The sequence below is a fragment of the Pantherophis guttatus genome, chromosome 3 (assembly GCF_059756535.1).
Source record: "Pantherophis guttatus breed Tessera chromosome 3, ASM5975653v1, whole genome shotgun sequence".
NCBI classification, from domain to species: Eukaryota; Metazoa; Chordata; class Lepidosauria; order Squamata; family Colubridae; genus Pantherophis; species Pantherophis guttatus.
The window spans coordinates 94,729,123-94,749,268 of record NC_142065.1 but is presented as its reverse complement, the minus strand read 5'-3'; the positions used below and the strand labels follow the sequence as shown (position 1 = coordinate 94,749,268).

Here is a 20,146-nt window from a genome sequence, read left to right as displayed (position 1 = left end):
ATCTCTGTTATTTTCCTGCAAACCTCTAAGTCTTATTGCATATTCTGTGAAATTATATTGTATCTTTAGAACCTCTTTTTGAATCCTCTGTTCCAGATATTCTACATTACCAGACTTTTGGTCAGCATCCATTTTAAATTTTTCTTCTGAACTATAATCCTGAATATTTAACAAATCATTTTCAATTTTTTGAAATCTATTGTCCAATTTATCTTGAATTTCATCCATTTTTGACTCTAGTAAATTAGTATTTGTATCCAACCGAATCATGAATTCTGGCAATTTTAAAATTTTTTGCTGCAAAAAGTCAAACTTGGATTTCACCAATTCCTTAGTTTCCTGCTTAAATTTTTCAAGTTGCTGATTCACAATCTCATCCCTTCTTTCAATCTCCTCTAAGAGAAATTCTATTATATTAAAATCAGGTTTCTGGGACTGAAGAGTTAAAACATATTGCTTTAAATTCTTGGTGGGGGAATCCCCCCCACCTATTTGTTTGTCTGACTTCACAAGCCTCAGTGCCATGTTTCCGCCTAAGCAGGCTTTGTTAGAAGAAGAAGAAAAAAAAAACAAGACAAAAGACTTCCAGCCAGCAACACTCAAGCCTCCAGGGAAGAAAGAGAAAAACAAAAACAGGAGCGGAGTTTTGTCTACAAATGTAGCCAGTGGTATTTATTCCGCTACATTGTAATAATAAAAAACGGAAGAACTTTCCCTCTCAAACTCTTCTCCAGCCGCGGCAGACGCCATTTTAAAAAGAAACTTTTTTCCTCTTTCTCTTCCTCTATTCTCTTAAGTAATTTTTAAAAGATAAGTAAAATACTTGCGCTTCAGTATTACAGGTCCAGCTCACATTTTCTTTGAGTAATCTGCCAAATTCGCAAGCTTGCTTTTGACGCCTGGCTCTGCATTAGCAGAGGTCTCCCAAAGCCCGGAGCAACGGCTGGGGATATGGGGCATCTCATCCGCTCCATCCCAAAAGTAAAAGAAAAACTTTTGGGACTCTGCAGAGAGTTCTACCCACCCCTGCCGGCTCTATCTCCGTTTCCTCATGGGAACGGAGTTTTTTCGAGCCGCCGTTCCGTTGTGAAGGCGGCTCTAACAGGCAGTGGAAGCTGACGATCCCTAAGGAACGTCTGGCGGCGGCCAGCAGCAAACAGGAAGTCCCCGATATCTGAGCAGCTTTTGATACCATCGACCATGGTATCATGCTGCGCCGATTGGAGGGGTTGGGAGTAGGGGGCACCGTGTTGCGGTGGTTCTCCTCCTTCCTCTCTGACCGGTCGCAGTTCGTGTTGACCGGGGGACAGAGATCGACCTCAAGGTGCCTTGTGTGTGGGGTGCCGCAAGGCTCAGTTCTCTCGCCCCTTTTGTTCAACTTTTATGTGAAGCCGCTGGGTGAGATCAACTGTGGTTTTGGGGTGAAGTGCCATCTATACATTGATGACACTCAGCTGTACATCTCCACCCCAGACCACCCCAACGATGCCCTTGATGTGATGTCCCGGTGCCTGGAGGCCGTGCAGATCTGGATGGGGAGAAACAGGCTCAGGCTCAACCCATCCAAGACCGAGTGGCTGTGGCTTCCGGCATCCCAATATAGTCAGTTGGCACCATCGATGACTATTGGGGGCGAGTCGTTGGCCCCCACAAAGAGGGCTCACAACTTGGGCGTCCCCCTGGATACACGGCTGTCTTTAGAAGAGCATATGATGGCTGTGGCCAGGGGGGCTTTTTATCAGGTTCACCTGATCCGCCAGTTGCGTCCCTTTCTGGATTGGGATGCCTTATGCACAGTCACTCATGCTCTTGTCACATCCCGCCTGGACTACTGTAATGCTCTCTACATGGGGCTTCCCTTGAGGGGCACCCGGAGGCTCCAACTGGTCCAGAATGCGGCCGTGCGGGTGGTTATGGGGGCGACTTGGCGCTCCCATGTAACACCTCTCCTGTTCAAGCTGCACTGGCTCCCGGTGGTCTTCTGGGTGTGCCTCACGGTATTGGTTACCACCTTTAGAGTGCTCCATGGTTTAGGACCCAGATATTTATGAGACCGCCTTCTGCCACTTTTAGCCTCCCACTGACCAGTACACTCTCACAGAGAGGGGCTACTCAGGGTGCCATCGGTCAAACAATGCCGACTCCCCCAGGGGGAGACCCTTCTCTGTGGGGCCACCTACCCTCTGGAATGAGCTGCCCCTGGAGATACAGCGGATCCCGGATCTTCGCACCTTTTGCCGTTCCCTAAAGACGTTTTTATCCCAACAAGCCGGGCTGGCCTAACTCTTTTAAATTGTTTAAATTTTTAAATTGTTTAATTATGGGTCTTAATACGAGGATGCTTTTAATTGTGGGCCAAATTAATTTAATTGGATTTTAATACTGTTTTTAAATTTTGTATTTCTTGTGTTTTATCTGTTGGCTGTTCACCACCCTGAGAAGGGTGGGAGAAGGGCGGTATATAAATATAAATAAATAAATAAATAAATATTCATATTCTTTTCAATCTTTTCTGGCAAATCTTTTTTTTTTTCAACCAAATACTTTCTTCTTCACATCTGACAGAAACTGATTGAGTTCCAATTTCTCAAATTGCAGATTGAGTACAATTGTTATTTCCTGCTTTTGGTTCTCATCTTGAGTTTGCACAAATGTTATTGACCCATCAATTTTTTCATTATATTTTCAAATAAAACTTGTAAGTTGGAGAACATTCTTTTTTCATTTCCTTCCTAAAAAAATATTTCATTTGAAAGCATGAAAAACACTTTTATTCTCTATTCAAGGACAAGAGAAGCAGATAAGAGAGCACAAGCTTCCAATTAAATATTATTTAATTCGACCAGCTGGTTTGGTTGTTCATTCAAGCAAATCAGGAAAATGAAACACAGTTCATTTTTTCAGATTTCAAACAAAAAAGTTGACACCAGAACAGTTTTGGCTTCAGTAAAACCTGGATTCTAATTTAAGCTAATTTATTTAAAAAATAGCAGCCATTATTCTCCTATTGGATGAATTCTGCATTTTCTCCCAGGTCTACATTAGTCAAAGAAAGCATGATGGCTTACCCAAGCATTTTGGTGGATGAGGTGTCCATTCTTGTCCCTTACACTGAATCCATTCAGGTCCCTCCAAGACATAGGAAGGGTTGCACCTGTATTGCACTCGGTCATTTTCCAGATATTTGGCTTTCTCAGCGCTCACAATTTCCCCAAAGTCAATTTCATCTGGTTCTTCACATGCTGAAATTATATTTACATTAAATTATCTTAACTGCTTTGACAAATTTGCTCTTCCTATTTACCCTTATGAGATGTGAGCTAACAAATTTCCCTCCTAGACAATTAGTTTCCACTTTTGTCAAAACTAGTAAACCAGTACCTGCTACACACTTAATCCACACTGCAGATAGTCCTCGACTAATGACTCATTGTTTAATGACCTTCAAAGTTCCAAAGGGGACACTTACAACTTGGATATGAAATTCTGCCAGTTGCCCACCCCAATGGTGATGTGACATTTTGGTCACTGGGAAACTGCATTTATAATGTCCTTCAGTCATTGTGACCCTGTGTTATAACAGTTTTGCCAAAAACGGGCACTGATTCCCAGTTTTTGGCAGACCCCTGCCCATAGTGAATCGTTGCTTCTCTTAACAACTTTGAATTTGTGTAATGACTACAGTAATTTGCTTAATAGCCAGTACAAAAAGATCATAAAATTTTCATGTGAGTTGACTCACTTTAAGACCATAACAGGTTATGACAGTGATGGGGAGGTTCCAGGAGGGTCATAACTCAAGAACTACTTGTAATATGTTAGCTTTTCTTGCTGATGCCTAATCTAAGCAAATCTTGGTATAGGGAGGTAGAGAGAGGTTGTAAGGCTATCCAAATTTCCCCCCAAAACATATAATTCTGTGGAACGTCGTCCTTGCCAGAACTTTGGTTTACCCTCGTTGGTCCTGGAGGAATCTTTCTGACAGTATTATGTATTGGATTTTATGACTGAACCTTTCCCAGTTGTGATCAACCTGTCTTCTTTCTCTGTGTACTTTGTCAGCAACATCTGACCAACATTTTTAATGCTGCCAACACTTCTTTTCCTAGAGATATTAAACCATTGCACTTACTAGTATTAACCTTTATTTTAACTTCTCAATACATATTATCTATAGTTGTTTCTTTTTATTAGGTCTAAATGCTGCCACACAGAATTTATTCTATAGTTTTTAACACTCTGATGTTCTTCCCTTGTTCTTCTTTCTTTTTTAGAAATACATAACATAGTAGGGATCTAAGAGAATACAATAGAGGAATAATAGACACACACACAAACACAAACATGCCCACAAATATATTATAGGATATAAAGAATGCAAATGTACATTTCAAATCCACCATGCTGGGTAGAAAAAAAGGGAAGAAAATAATTGCCAAATAACTATCTCTAACCCTTTACCTATCATATTTGAAAGTAAGAGCCTGATATGGGATAACATTCCCCCATTATTGTACTAATGTGATATCAGTTAATTTTGCAATTATGGACAAAGGAATGCTTCTATGCTCTCTGATTTCTTTGTGTTTATCCTGATATAAACCCAATGGAAATACATCTCTATAATTTCAAGCACTCTGATTTATGAAGCCTCATCTTACACTTGGTAATTTCTTGGGTATCATATCAAGTTGCCTATTAACTGAAACAAAGACCGTCAAAATGGGCATGTATTTATAATACTCATACAAAGTATCTTGCTATTCACAAATCAGTAGTTGAAAAACGTTGTATTTGAAAAGAGGAATGGAATTATAAATCCATGACATTATTAAAGAATCTGGTATTACAAATTTCAAGAAAGCCACAAGAGAAAAATGAAATTGTTTGTGTTTTCTAAAAGTAACTGGTCCTTTAATGAATCCAGCAGACACTGTTTTCCCCTTGATTTCTCGTTGTCTTAACTTACCCTTTTGAGAAGAGAAGCCTGGCCAGAGAAGAAAAGCAGCAACCAGGAGCAGCCAGGCCTTCATAGCTCTTCAGGTAATTTCCCAACCACTAAAATTCAGATCAGCAGTTTGGCTCTTTCAGCTGATTTCTCCGAGCTACTATCATCCCTTCCTCCTTTTTGCTTGTTGCTTTGCTTTTTGTTAGGAAAGCTGTGAAGAGGAAGCATTACTGGAATAAGAATATGATCTTGATAGCTAAATGAGGACTTCATGTGAGCTTTGTGAACTTTGTGTTGCGGTGGGACAGCAAACAAATTAAGTAATAGTTCAACTTTTCGGGCAGTGCTGCCAACTCTTCAGAAGGAAAAAAAACCCTCCATTTTCATTCCAGTGTTGATCAATTCTGAACTTTCCCAAGGTCTTCAGTAGCAGCAGCTAACAACAAAATTATTATACATGATTTTTATGAAAAATTCTTGGCCATGGGAACCATTTTCTCATTCTTCCATGTCCTAACACTCTTATTTTTATTGTAAATCTCCCAGAGTGACTGAGATGAAAAGGGCACTGTAGAAATTTGATAATAAATAAATTACATTTGATATCTGACATATCTATTTTATTTTTATTATAACAATATTTAGAGAAATCTCAAGTTTACAGATAGCCAATTATTTTCTTAAATTACTCTGGAGTTTTACAATCTTCAGCAATGTGCAGTTAAACATTAGCCAATCATATAAGGGAAACTGTTGGTACAATTTGGTATCTGTTCTTTTTTCCCCGGTTACTGCAGATCTAGGATTGGGTTGCACTTCAACAAATATCCAGAAGGTCAAAATACTATCAACTCCTGGGGATAGAAGAGAGAACATAAGAGATTGCTTCCTTATCAGAAGGATACAAGATCTATCTTTCTCTTACTAATCAGGAAAATTCCCTTTTACAAGGATAAAATTGATTTTACTTTCATTTTCCTTTTTCCTTTTTTCTTTTTTAGAGAAAATATGTTGTCAATATTTTAAATTATTTTCTTAAATTCAAAACTCTCATTTTTTATAGATGTATAAGAAAAATTCTTTGCTGCAAATTCCATCTAACTTCTATGAAGAAAACCATATGTATATTATCTGTCTTATACAACCTGAATTGAGTCAAAAAAATCCCCTCACCTTGGGTCTTTAGTATTAACTGTTTTTCTCCCCTGGGAATAGAGTAGAGTAGAGTAGAGTAGAGTAGAGTAGAGTAGAGTAGAGTAGAGTAGAGTAGAGAAGAGTAGAGAAGAATAGAATAGAGTAGAGTAGAGTAGAGTAGAGTAGAGTAGAGTAGAGAAGAATAGAATAGAGTAGAGTAGAGTAGAGTAGAATAGAATAGAATAGAATAGAATAGAATAGAATAGAATAGAATAGAATAGAATAGAATAGAATAGAACAGAACAGAACAACAGAACAGAACAGAACAGAACAGAATTCTTTCTTGGCCAAGTATGGTTCTTGGACACACAAGGAATTTGTCTCCAGTGCATAAGCTTTCAGTGTACATAGGAACAAAGTGATAAATCATAGATCATAAATCATAAGATATAACAACAATTGAAAAATCATAATATACAAGAAGTAGTAGTAGGAAAGATGAGAGATGAAAAAGGATGGGAAGATGAAAAGGATAATAGCAATATAGCCTACTACATGGGTAAATATATTTTGGCCTAAGTCAGTGCTGTGGGAATTAGGTGTTTAACAGAGTGATTACATGGGGGGAAATCTATCTGTGTCTAATTGTTTTGGCATGCAATGCCCTATAGTTGCATCCAGATGGGAGAAGTTGAAACAGTTTATGTCCAGGATGCGAGCAGCCTGTACATTCTTTCTCAGCCTTCTTTCTATTTCTTGCAATATACTGGAATGCCTTCTAGATCCATCCCTGGAAATGCCTCTCATTGGTCCCAAACCAGATATGAGGTCATAGCCTTTATCCTAGAACAGGGCTGTCAAAGTCCTGGTCCGGGGGCCAGATGCATCACGCATTGGCCACTCCCACAACCAGTTTAGCAAAGGGGACAAAAGTCCTGATACATCACATGACGCTAATGTGATGACGTGAGTTTGACACCCCTGTCCTAGAAGTATTGTTGATTGAATCAAAACTGGAAGGGACACTATTAAGCCAAAAATAGGATTGACATCATAGTCCCCCCCTCAGAAATGAAGCTGATTGGCTCCAAACCCAGAAGCAATCCTTGTTGGCCTTGTTGAAATTCCTGTCATAGGCCCAAATCAAGAAGTAATAAAATATAGGCTCAAGCTCTGAAGTAATGTCATAATCCAAACTAAGAGGTTCCTTTAATAATCCTTCCTCCCCACACATGTAGGCCTCCTACCCCATGTGTAGCACAACTCCCAATTTTAATGATAGACGCCTGGTATTGTGCTCTTACTACAAGCTAACTGTTACCATATTCCTCTTCATTTAATTAACAGACTCATAGGCCTATTTTGTACAGAAAAAACAAAAGCATAGCATGTACATGCACATGCACATGCGTGTGGAGAGAGGGGGGGGTACAGTGTGTGTGAGAGAGAGTGATTAGCTGGTTTATACAGCATTTCCTGGAACAATATTTCACATTTCTAAAACTGAAGAAAACCCTATTTTACAAATACATGTGAGTATGCTCTTTATAAAATTATTCCATTCCTCCAGCAAAAGCAGGAGAAATTACTTCAGAATATTTATTTATTTTTGCTCAGTTTGCTTCAGTGGAATCTTGCCAGACTAAAGCATTAACCTCTATACTTATTAGATATTGCCTCTGAAAAGCTAGAAATGGTCCTTTTTCACTGTCTTCCTGCATATCAAAGATTCCAAGCTGACTTTGTTTCTTCCCTCCTTGGGAAGGATCTCCTCCCTCCTGCAACTCTAGATTACATTCCATCACATCACCTCCCTTTCTAAAAAATTGCTCCTTCCTCCATCTCCTCATCTTCATTGAAGTTCCTCATGGGAATTAGTTAGTGGGGTACAGATGGGGTACAGATTGGTTAGTTGGAGTACAGGATTCAGATCCTCCACATCTGCCGAATCCTTCATGCCAGGTGCTCTTCCTGCAACATATATATCTATACATTTAGCAAATTTCTCTTTGCTTTTCCTGCTCTTCCTTGGGAAATAAAGGCTTGAAATCGAAGGCTGGACTTCACTGGCCTCAACATTCCCCTCCTGTGGTGGCCCCCTGTGTAATTAAACTTTTCACTCTAGCTCCTCTACTGCTTCTGGCTTAAGTGAGACAACAGGAATTTGGAAGGTGGTAGCTTCATATGTGGTATTAATTAACTGTGTATGTGGCAGTGGTGGGTTTCAAATTTTTTAACAACTGGTGGTTAATTGGGGTGTGGCTTGGTGGCTACATGCATAAGGATTACTCAGAGGGCTGAAAAAAGTTATTTCTGACCAGTCCTCGCACTTATGACCACCCTCACATTTATGCCCGTTGCAACATTCTTAGCAACCGTGTCACTCATTTCACAACTGCGGTGCTTCCCTTCACCATGGTGACAAGATAGGGTGCAAAACATAAAATGTGAGCACAGTTGTAAGTGCAAGGACTGGTCAAAATGTGAGGACCAGTCAAAAATAACTTTTTCAGCCCTCTGAGTACTCCCTATGCACAGAGGGGCTACCCAGAAGGCTGCAAAAAGTGATTTCTGACCAGTCCTCGTAGTTTTGACCGGACCTCACACTTATGACCGGTTATCTTATATGCCTGTAGCAGCATTCTTAACAACTGGGTCACTCATTTCACAACTGCGGTGTTTCATGTGACTGGGTGGGCGTGGCCAACTTGACATCACTTCTTTGCCCTAATTACAGTTTCCTGCAACAGCCGTAAGTGTGAAAAGTGGTCATAAGTCACTTTTTTCAGTGCCATTGTAACTTTGAATGGTCACTGAATGAACTGTTGTAAATCAAGGATTACCTGTACAAAAATACAAAAAGCTTCTTTGCATGCAAAAAGCTGCCCTAAATACCAATCATTAGATTAGAACTACCTGCAAACTGGAGTTACAAATCAGGCAGAGTGCCAGAGCACCTTGTGGAATTAAAATAGTTAAAATGCAATGATAACTATCAGCAGCCAACTCTTGATCATAAAGTGAAACCCTTTAGCAGAGAGGTCATTTAAGCTCTCCAGAATGAAGCAAAGGAGCAAACACAGTAGCTGTTGCTTGTTAAACCAATTACCAGAACAAATAGACATAGGAACTAGCCAGATTTCTGAAGCTGCTTCTTTTCAGGAACAGAGATTAACATTTTTCCTTCCAAACAACGCTGAATAGGGAAAATTATCCCATCAATAAACACAGGATTAAACATCACCAAGCACAGAATTAAACTTCACCAAAAAAACAGTTCTAGACCAAAAGTCAGAAAGGGTATGTAAAGTCACGTTTGAATGTCAATCTTTCTAGGTAGTAAAGAAGCCTTGCTGAATGTCACTCATGCGCCAAAATAAGCCTACCCCCAAAAATAAGCCCTCCCCCAAAATATTTAAATGCAGAGCTGGAAATCAAGTAAAAGGGCAAGAGGAGCCCCATCTTGCTCCACACACCCCAAAATAATAAGATCTCTCCAAAAATAAGGTCAAGTGCTTATTTCGGGGTTCAAAATAAATAAAAGACAGGGTCTTATTTTTGGGAAAACACGGTATTATAATTAAAACATGGCTCTGCTGATTGGCCTGGAGGCATTGTTAATATTTATCATTTGTTTTAATTTTTGATACTGCTTATCTGGTTGTAAACTGCCTAGAGTCACTTGCTGGTGAGATGGGCAAGTCTCCGAGTGTGGTTGCGCACCAGCTCCCACAGTTCCTGGATGAAACCGTCTATCTAGATCCGTGCCAGTCCGGCTTCAGGCCTGGGTACAGCACGGAGACGGCATTGGTCGCATTGGTGGATGATCTCTGGAGGGCTCGGGACAGGGGTTGTTCCTCTGTTCTGGTCCTGTTAGACCTCTCAGCGGCTTTTGATACCATCGACCATGGTATCATGCTGCGCCGGCTGGAGGGACTGGGGGTGGGAGGCACCGTGTTGCGGTGGTTCTCCTCCTATCTCTCTGACCGGTCGCAGTCTGTGTTGGCAGGGGGGCAGAGGTCGACTTCGAGGCGCCTTGCTTGCGGGGTGCCGCAAGGGTCGGTCCTCTCGCCGCTCCTGTTCAACATTTATGTGAAGCCGCTGGGTGAGATCATCCGTGGTTTTGGGGTGCGATGCCATCTGTACGCTGATGACACTCAGCTGTACATTTCCACCCCAGACCACCCCAATGATGCCCTCGAAGTGATGTCCCAGTGTCTGGAGGCCGTGCGGGTCTGGATGGGGAGGAACAGGCTTCGGCTCAACCCTTCCAAGACCGAGTGGCTGTGGATGCCGGCGTCCCGGTATAGCCAGCTGGTGCCATCGCTGGCTATTGGGGGCGAGTCACTGACCCCCACAGAGGGGGCTCGCAACTTGGGCGTCCTCCTGGACACACGGCTGTCTTTAGAAGAGCATATGACGGCCGTGGCCAGGGGGGCTTTTTATCAGGTTCGCCTGATACGCCAGTTGCGCCCCTTTCTGGATCGGGACTCCTTGTGCACAGTCACTCATGCCTTGGTTACGTCACGCCTGGACTACTGTAACGCTCTCTACATGGGGCTCCCCCTGAGGAGCACCCGGAGGCTCCAGCTGGTGCAGAATGCAGCTGCGCGGGTGATTATGGGAGCGACGTGGCGCTCCCACGTAACACCTCTCCTGCGCGAGCTGCATTGGCTCCCGGTGGTCTTCCGGGTGCGCTTTAAGGTGTTGGTTCTCATCTTTAAAGTGCTCCATGGCTTAGGGCCAGGGTATTTGCGAGACCGCCTGCTGCTACCGATAACCTCCCACCGGCCAATACGCTCTCACAGAGAGGGCCTCCTCGGGGTGCCGTCGGTCAGGCAATGTCGGCTGGCGGCCCCCAGGGGGCGAGCCTTCTCTGTGGGGGCACCCGCCCTGTGGAATGAGCTGCCTCCTGGAATACGATTGATCCCGGACCTCCGGACCTTCCGTAAAGCCCTGAAGACGTTTTTATTTCATCAAGCCGGCCTAGCCTAAATGGTTTTAATTGGGATTTTAAATTTTATGGATTTGGGGTTTTAAATTTGGGTAGCCAATGATTTAATTCTTTTAATTATATTAACTTTTGCATTTGTATGTTTTTTAATTTTGGCTGTTCACCTCCCTGAGTCCCTTCTGGGAGAAGGGCGGTATACAAATTAAATTAATAAATAAATAAATAAAAAATCTCACCAGACGGATGCAAGCTATGTTGGCAGGAGGGCAGAGATCGACCATGAGGCCCCTCACTTGTGGGGTGCCTCAGGGGTCGGTTCTCTCACCCCTTCTGTTCAACATTTATATGAAACTGCTGGGGGAGATCATCCATGGTTTCAGGGTGGATCATCAGTATGCTGCTGATACCCAGCTTTTTATATCCACCCCGAACCAGCCCAGTGATGCCCTCGACGTGATGTCCCAGTGCCTGGAAGCGGTACGGATCTGGATGGGGAGGAACAGGCTTCGGCTCAACCCTGCCAAGACTGAGTGGCTGTGGATATCGGCATCTCGGTTCGAAGGAGAGATTCCATCGCTGGCTAGTTGCACTAGTTACCTCCCGTGTTGACTACTGTAATGCTCTCTACATGGGGCTGCCCTTGAGGACCACTTGGAGGCTTAACGGGTACAGAATGTGGCAGCGCAGGTTGTGATGGGAGAGTCCCGATACTCCCATGTTACATCCCTCCTGTGCGACTTGCATTGGTTGCCGGTTGCCCACCGGGTGAGATTCAAGGTGTTGGTGATGACCTATAAAGCCCTACATGGCTTAGGCCCAGGATATTTGGCGGACCATCTGCTGCCAGCAACAGCTGCCCATCGCCCAGTGCGTTCTCATAGGGAGGGTCTGCTCCAGGTGCCGTTAGCTAGACAGTGTCGGCTGGCGACCCCCAGGGGTAGAGCTTTCTCTGTGGTCGTGCCCACACTTTGGAATCAACTTTCCCTGGGGCTCCAGTTGGCGCCTGACCTTCGCACCTTCCGCCGTGAATTAAAAACTTGGTTGTTCACATCGCCCAGCCTGGACTGAGAGGGTTTTTAGATTTTGGAGGTTTTAATATAAATTATATATGTACATTTATGTATTTTATATTTTTAATTGGTTGTTTTATTGTTCTGAGCTGCCCTGAGTCCTTGGAGATAGGGCGGCATATAAATTTTATTAAATAAATAAATAAATAAATTTATTAAATAAGTACATTTTTATACAATATCTTACTGTCCAAACAGAAAAAAAGGAAAACAAAACAAAAAAGAAAAACAAAGCATTATATCTGTTTGTGATTTTCCCACGTTAGATTTTAGAATAGGCAGAAATCCTTTTGGCTGAACATCCTTCTGATTATTAACATCAACCCCAAGAGGAGCAATCGTTGGTGATCTTTGATTGGATAGTGAATTGAAATGTTTACTGTACATCTCTGTTTCTTTACAAACTATATTACAAATTGTTTGTCAATAAAAATCATTTTTGGATTTCTTTTATTTTTTGAAGAATTCAAGAATCCATATGCTAAACATATCAACTACAATTATCTATTGTCATTGCTTTAAGATGGACTGCTGATTGATTGTTCAGATTAATCAAACATTTAAAGGTAAAATTACAGTATATAGAAAAAAAATTCATTTCTCACTCCAGATACATTTAAAAAAAGTTATTTATAATGTTATACTGTAAAATTTTATCTGCCTTAAAGGTGATCTATAAATTTATTTTTAAATGTTATTATTTTCCCAGTAATTACAGTTGGTAAAATCTATCTTTTACAAAATAGACTTTTAGATTTGGATCCACTGTTTATAACTGTGTATATACAATCCAGCTTCATGGGATCATATGAAAGAAAATAGTATACGACTTCAGATATTCATCTTCTGGTTCAAAGGGTGTGGTATGTGTCCTATTGTTCATTTGCTTTGCTTAGATCTGTAAAATAAAATGTGAAGAATAAAGAAATAAATTTCCATCTGTACATTTTATGCAATTCTTTTTTAAACCGATTAATCTGATCTGCAGCAGAATGCATCCTGTAATAATTTTTAATGTATCAAACTACATGGGCAAGACGATTTTGAAAGTCAGTATCACCATTTTTAAACAAAATAGTGAAAACTACTATTGATGACTGCATAAGGTTGACCTGATTATTATTCATGATTTTGGACTGTTGCCTTCTGACAGAAGATATAGAACAATTAAAACAGCATTCTTAACAACCATGTCACTCATTTCACAACTGCTTCTCTTCACCATGGTGACAAGATAGGGCAAAAACGTAAAATGTGAGGACAGTCGTAAATTTGAGGACTGGTCAAAAGTGCGAGGACCAGTCAAAAATAACTTTTTCAGCCCTCTGAGTAGTCCATATGCATAAAAGGATACAGCAATAGAGAGGAATGAAGGAAGGGAAGGGACATTAGAGTAGGAGTCAGGGTAAGAGAGGGAGGAAGAGAGGAGGAGAAGGAGAAAGGAAGAGGAAGAAGGGAGGAGAAGAAGGGGGGAAGAGAAAGTAAGAAAGAAAGAAAAGAGAGAGGTGGTAGGTTTGAGGAGAAACATTGCTGTACAATAAAAAAGATGAAAGGGAAGAAAGCCAACCCCAAACAAATATAAAGATATTAAGTTAAAGAATGAATTGTTAAACTGTAAAGAATAAAAGAGAACAAATATGAATAAATAGCAATAATTAGAAACACACATACAAACATACAATGTATTTTCTTTGAACAGAGTATTTGGCTGGTTCACAAATTTAAACAGTGTTTAGTCCTTTCAATTAAATTTACAATTTCTATATTTCCTTTTTGCCATATTTATTTCTCATCTATTTTTTTAAAAAGCCAATATTACCTTTCATCCTCATCTCTAATCTTAATCAAATTCAATTTTTCCCTTCTATTCTATATTATACCCCTTCCCATTGTCATCTATTTTTATATCCATCCTCACATTGGTTAATTATGTAATATTACAGTTGTTTAATACAAATTCAACATTTTAATATAAATCAATTAATTATATAACTATCTTTTTTTGTATATTAATCAATATGAACATTAATATTCCAATTATTTCCATGCAATCCAATTTCTTACAAATCAATTAATTATATTTACCAATAATAATAAACCAAATAATTTCCCCCAAATATTCCTCCAAACCACAATTTAACCATTTCTGCTTTCAACACAATATACAATTAATAGTATCTCAATTATTACAATTGCCTAGTTAAATAGAGCTTTTTTTCTTTTGTGTTTTAAAATCTTGAACTCTCCTCTTTTGCCCTAAATTTCCCATTATTTGCAGTTTTGCACCTACCTTTTTTGATGAGGAAAAAGAAAAAGAAATCTCTCTCTGCCTCATTTTGTCACGTTGCAGCAAAGACCCTGCTTTAGTTTCGGTTTCGTTTTTTCAGCATAGCTAGGGGGGGGGAAATCTGCTCCAGGACTCTTTGCAGCTAGCAACAAAGCTCTGAGCAAAACAGCTGAGATCAAATCAACTGAGAGTCGGGAGACCAATCTAATCTTTTCAGGGGTCTATTAGATTGGTCTGTCTTAGATGATGGATACTTAGGTTTCAGGAGAGCTGGGTGGCTATTCCTGCTTATCTGCTTTACAGTCCATCCAAAGACTTGGTCACTGGTTGGAATAAGAGGTGGGGGAGCTGAGGCATTGTATCAGTCAGCAACCATACAACCTTTCCTCTCAAGAATCCTGCCATTTTTCATGGCTTATGAAAAAGCTGAGGGAGATGAATGGACAGAAGAGATGTCTCGAGTATTTCTGGCACTCAGCAAAGGACAACCTTGACCAAATATGGGTTAGAGCCTCTATTAAGGTTTATCGTGTGGCAGTAAGGATGATGAAGCTTCAATGCTTCTATATCCCTACAGCATGCACTGATAGTTGCTCCATGGCCCTGTCTAGGGTGACACGAGTCCTTTTGAATAAAGAGGGGTTTGAAAAATGTTTTGTAGGAGCATATGGAGAAATTCGCTCAGAATTTGTTAGAAGAAAAATGTTCAGATAAGTTCACAATTAGATGCCAGCTTTGTTGCAGGTCCAGAGTAGATGCCTGGGAAGAAGTCTCTTATTTGGAAGCAGTTTGAACTGCTGGACCTGACAAAGTGGATCAGGTACCTAGGAATGGGAGTTCAGCCATCTTCTCTATAGATACATGTCCCTTCTGTCTCATTAAAGAAGCCTGTATGAGACTTTAGCCACTGCTAAATATTGGACAATTTTAGCCCAATATTTAATCTTGTTTTGGAAAGGTGGTTGAGAAAGTTGTTGTACAGAGCTGCAGATGACCTTGTGTTTGGGAAATAGAGCCAGCTGCTCTGCCCTTTGGCCTCCTTATAGAGTGGGGGACAGGGTAATGCCATTCCAGAAGTGGGACCATTTCAAAACTGCCACAATTCAGCATTTTCAGCTTTAGCAGCACCTAATTATTATGATTATCAAGTCTTATGAAGCTAACAATCTTGTGATTAATCTTTAAAAATATTTCTCAAACAATCAATTTGATTTGCACATATATACCCATCAAGATAACAGCATTCCGTGCGCCTTTGGCATTTAGTCATGCCAGCCACATGACTGCAGAGACCCCCTCTTAGGTATAGGCACATGCACGAAGCAAATGATGAGTTGCTATAAATAAGCTCTCTGTCAGGTTTCGCTGCTATCTTAAATAAACTTCATTTTCAAACACAAAGTTTCTAATGAATCCTTTTTTTTATTTAAGAATAGAAAGAACGACATGCCTGACTTCAGTTGCAGCCAAGATTGGCACCTCCTTCCACACCCCTCCTTTTCCGTTCTTTAACCCCAATGTCTCATTGGCCACTATGCAAATCCATCTCTTCGTCCCATTCCCTTTCTCTTCACAAGAATCCCCCCTCCCTCTGTTGCCCAGGTAACTCTATCTTCATTCCAGCACTAAGCAAGTCTTCCTGTGCCTTTTATGTCAGCATTGAAAGAGATCACAATTTGGAACGCTGACATCCGGCCCCTCTCCCTTCACTTCTTCGATGTAACCTGCCCCATAGGAAACCCACAACAAGATAAGTATCATTGTCCCCTTCTTTGCTGCGAACCCCCACTCCCGGCTTTCCCGGGTGGTCTGCATGGAATCTTGCTATAAGGCGGTCAGCTTGGATGTTTGAACTCTTCACCCAAGAAGCCTCTGATAACGGGTAGCCCTTCCATTTAATTAAGTATTGGAGGCGCCCCCTGTTTTGGGGGCTGTTAGGCGTATGGGGAAAAGAAAAGGATGGACGGGTGCACTCACCATCGGGTCATCCTCGCCTCCGTGTCATAGGGTTCGGGGGAGTGATCTCCCTCATCTGGGATTCCTCTGGTTTCGGTCAGGTGAGCGAAAAACTCCGGGATTTGGGGAGCTTTCTGCGGTACGTGGGTGGTGCACTTGGGCCCTTGTTCCGGTCGTACTTTGGGTGGTGGAGCTGGTCCCGGCCTAGGCATTCCACATCTTGCTGCTATGTGGCCGCTCTCCCCACATCTGTAGCATTTCAGTGGGCTCTGTGGGGCAGTTGGTCTGTGGGAGGGCTGTGATGTTGGGGTATCTCGTCTGTTGAGTGGTCCCTGGTCTGGTCGGCCTCTCTCCTTTCCCTCTGGTGGTTTCGACGTGTCGCTCGCCCGCAACCCTCTGTCAACTTTTATCACCGGAACCATTCAGAGAGTCGGTTTGTGATGTCACGATAAGCAGTCACTTGGGAAATTCTCTTATCTAGGCTTGTTCTAAAAAAATACACCAGCAATCGCTCTGGTAGGGGAGGCAGTGTCCCAATGACTCTCCTGAATTCACGGATATGCTCTCTGAAGGGGCTTCCCCTTCTGCATTAGGTTTCTGAGCTCGTCTTCCACATAGGGGTCCTCCTCCTCCTCCTCATAACGGGCTCTCAATAGTTGCAAGAACCCATCTGCATCTTGCAGCTGGGGGGCCCTGTTTTTATAGAGGGATGCTGACCACCTCTTTGCTTCTCCCTCCAGCCCTTCCTCAATAGCATTCACTAGGGCTCTGGGGAAAGGGTAGAGGTGTCAAAAACACTCTATATATATCTCAGCTGAATCGAGGAATTGGGCAAGGTTGTCTGGGTCACCATCAAACTTCCCTCTGAACTGGGGTGGCTCCTCCCTCTCTGCCCTCTCCTCTCTGTGCTGAGGTCTGTAGGGCCGGCCTTGGTGTTGATAGTCCTCTGCCTCATCTCTCATCTTGGGGTAGGGAGGTGCTGCCTCATCTAGGCTTTGCTGCTTGCTGGGAGGGGGGGACCCATGGATGCGTCGTTGGGCTCTTCCCCCTCCTGCTGTGGAGGGGGGAAGGGCTGTGCCTTGGCCTACGGCCTCTTGGATCAATCGCCCAGACTGGGTCCCTCTTCTCTTTGGGTCTGCAGGATGGCCCCTCCCCCTGAAGGGTGGCACGGTCAAATTTCTCTTTCAACTCATCTATGGGGCTTTCGAGTGGCTTCCTTAGGATTTCTTGGCGCTTAGTTTGTTTTCTGGCTTGTTCCCGTTCCCACAACCAGGAAGCCCTGCCCAATTCACTTCGGGGTTTCCCTTTGTCTTTCACATTTGGAAAGGGAAATTCAGCCTCAGAGGCTTTTGGCACAGTCCCCGGGTACTTATCTGGCTCATGCTTCTTTGTTTGAAGTTCTGCCGATGGGGAAGGCGGGGAGAGTTGAGCTTTCGTACTTTCCAAACTGGCTGGGATCACAGCCGATTCTCCTCCTCTCGTTGCTCGAAGCAGGCTTTCCTCCGAGAGCTTGCCTTCAGCCATACTATCAGGGGACAATCTCCAGTCCGACCAGATGTCTGGGAGGGAACGGGGCGATTTTGAATCAGCCAGCTTGGCTTTGGAGGAATCTTGGCTGTCTGTCAGGTTTCGCTGCTATCTTAAATAAACTTCATTTTCAAATGCAAAGTTTCTAATGAATCCTTTTTTTTTCTTTAAGAATAGAAAGAATGACATGCCTGACTTCAGTTGCAGCCAAGATTGGCACCTCCTTCCACACCCCTCCTTTTCCGTTCTTCAACCCCAATGTCTCATTGGCCACTATGCAAATCCATCTCTTCGTCCCATTCCCTTTCTCTTCACAAGAATCCCCCCCTCCCTCTGTTGCCCAGGTAACTCTATCTGCTGAAAAGCCAGGAACTAGGTGAAAGTTCATTCCAGCACTAAGCAAGTCTTCCTGTGCCTTTTATGTCAGTGTTGAAAGAGATCACAATTTGGAACGCTGACATCCTCACTGCTTCATGCTAGTGATTTTGGCAAACATAGATAGTTGCTTTTTAACCAGGTTAGTGGGTCACATTAGACAATCTGGTCTTGCAGACTGCTTCACTGCTTCACATGATTCTAGTATCTGAACATATATACATAGTTTTTCAGGATTGTGCTGTAGTCGTGGCTACCTATCCTGCAGACAAGTCACTATGTGAGCACTTTGTGTCTTTCAACAGTTTTTGCTTTTGAATCTGAAGTAATTTTTGTGTAGAGAACGTGGCAGATGTTCAACAAGTTTTCTTGCCCTTTTGCAAGTTTAAGGATATTTAACTTTCTGTAAATGGAAAATCCATAATATATGTTTTCTGTTTGCATCTATAGCATATTTGTGGCATAAGCTCTTGGGAGGACAGGAAATAAAATGCAAATTGTATGTTTACAATAAAAGGGTACACATATTTAGATTGCAAGTTATTTTTTTCAAATCATGAACAAAACAATAATTTTATACTATGAGCCTATAGTTAGACTTCTTGAAGAGATACATTTACAAATTTGATTTGATTTTTTTTTGACCCTTGATTCAGTAGTACACGTCAAACTACTTCTAAAATGAAAATCTTATGGATTTCCAGATCCCTGCATAAGTGGATAGCTGTGTTCTTATCAAACAGGCAACAAGCAGTCAAAATAGGGAACACCCTATCAAACCCTGCACCTGTTAACAGCGGTGTCCCCCAAGGAAGCGTTTTAGGAGCCACACTCTTTATACTTTACATAAATGACCTTTATGGTCATATTATAAGCAACAGTGTTCTCTTTGCTGATGATGTAAAACTATTCAACACCACCGACAATACTGCTACCCTACAAAAAGACCTTGACTATCTGTCAGAATGGTTAAACAATTGGCAACTCCAAATCTCAACCAACAAATGCTCTGTCTTACACATTGGCAAAAAAATTCAAAACACAAAATGCAAGCTGGGTGGATACAACCTTCTGGATGACCCTCATTCTGTCAAGGACCTTGGAGTACTCATCTCAAACATTCAGTGCCAGTGCCAGTGCCAGAGCTCACTGTAACCGCATTTCCAAAAAGCATTAAAAGTTGTTAACCCTAATCGTGCATAGCTTCTTCTCCGGTAATATTGTGTTGCAAACTAAGGCATACAAAACCTTTGCTAGACCAATTCTCGAATACAGCTCATCTGTCTGGAACCCACACTGCACATTGGACATTAATACAATTGAGCGAATCCAGAGATATTTCACAAGAAGAGTCCTTCATTCCTCTACCCGCAATAGAATACCTTATGCCACCAGACTTGAAATTTTGGGCTTAGACAATTTAGAACTAGGCCGCCTTCGGTCTGACCTAAGCGTAGTACATAAAATTATCTGCTACAATGTCCTACCTGACTGGCTATTTCAGCTTCAGCCACAACAATACACAAGCAAACAATAGATACAAACTTAAGGTAAACCACTCCAACCTTGATTGCAGAAAATATGGCAAGAGTGGTCAATGCCTGGAATGCACTATCTGACACTGGTTTCTTCCCCAAGCCTCCAAAACTTTAACCTTAGACTGTCTACTGTCGACCTCACCCCATTCCTAAGAGTTCTGTAAGGGGCGTGCATAAGCGCACCAGCATGCCTATCATCCCTGTCCTAATGTTCCCTTTTATTTGTATCTATCTTGTGTATTCATAATTATGTTTCTACTTATATCTGTTATGCAATACATGCTTGACAAAATAAATAAATAAAATAAATAAATTGTTATGATATCAGGCTATTCTTCACTGAATAAGATTCCATGT

The 20,146-nt window shown here is 41.8% G+C and overlaps 1 protein-coding gene and 1 pseudogene across 2 annotated transcripts in view; both read right to left on the bottom strand.

The window, feature by feature from the left end:
- The window catches only part of LOC132711445 (complement factor H-like), a 55,392-nt gene extending 50,172 nt beyond the window's left edge, over positions 1-5,220 (bottom strand). The window contains exons 1-2 of the mRNA XM_087890075.1: positions 4,970-5,220; positions 3,069-3,242 (exon numbers count right to left, since the gene is read on the bottom strand). Of these exons, the coding sequence (XP_087746201.1) occupies positions 3,069-3,242; positions 4,970-5,033 (238 nt within the window). The 5' untranslated portion in view covers positions 5,034-5,220. The remainder of the gene's footprint in view (positions 1-3,068; positions 3,243-4,969) is intronic.
- A 7,319-nt stretch (positions 5,221-12,539) lies between these two features.
- Positions 12,540-20,146, bottom strand: part of LOC132711449 (complement factor H-related protein 2-like) — a 73,965-nt pseudogene continuing 66,358 nt past the window's right edge. Inside the window, exon 10 of the transcript XR_015733171.1 lies at positions 12,540-13,004. The product of XR_015733171.1 is annotated as a complement factor H-related protein 2-like (transcript). The remainder of the gene's footprint in view (positions 13,005-20,146) is intronic.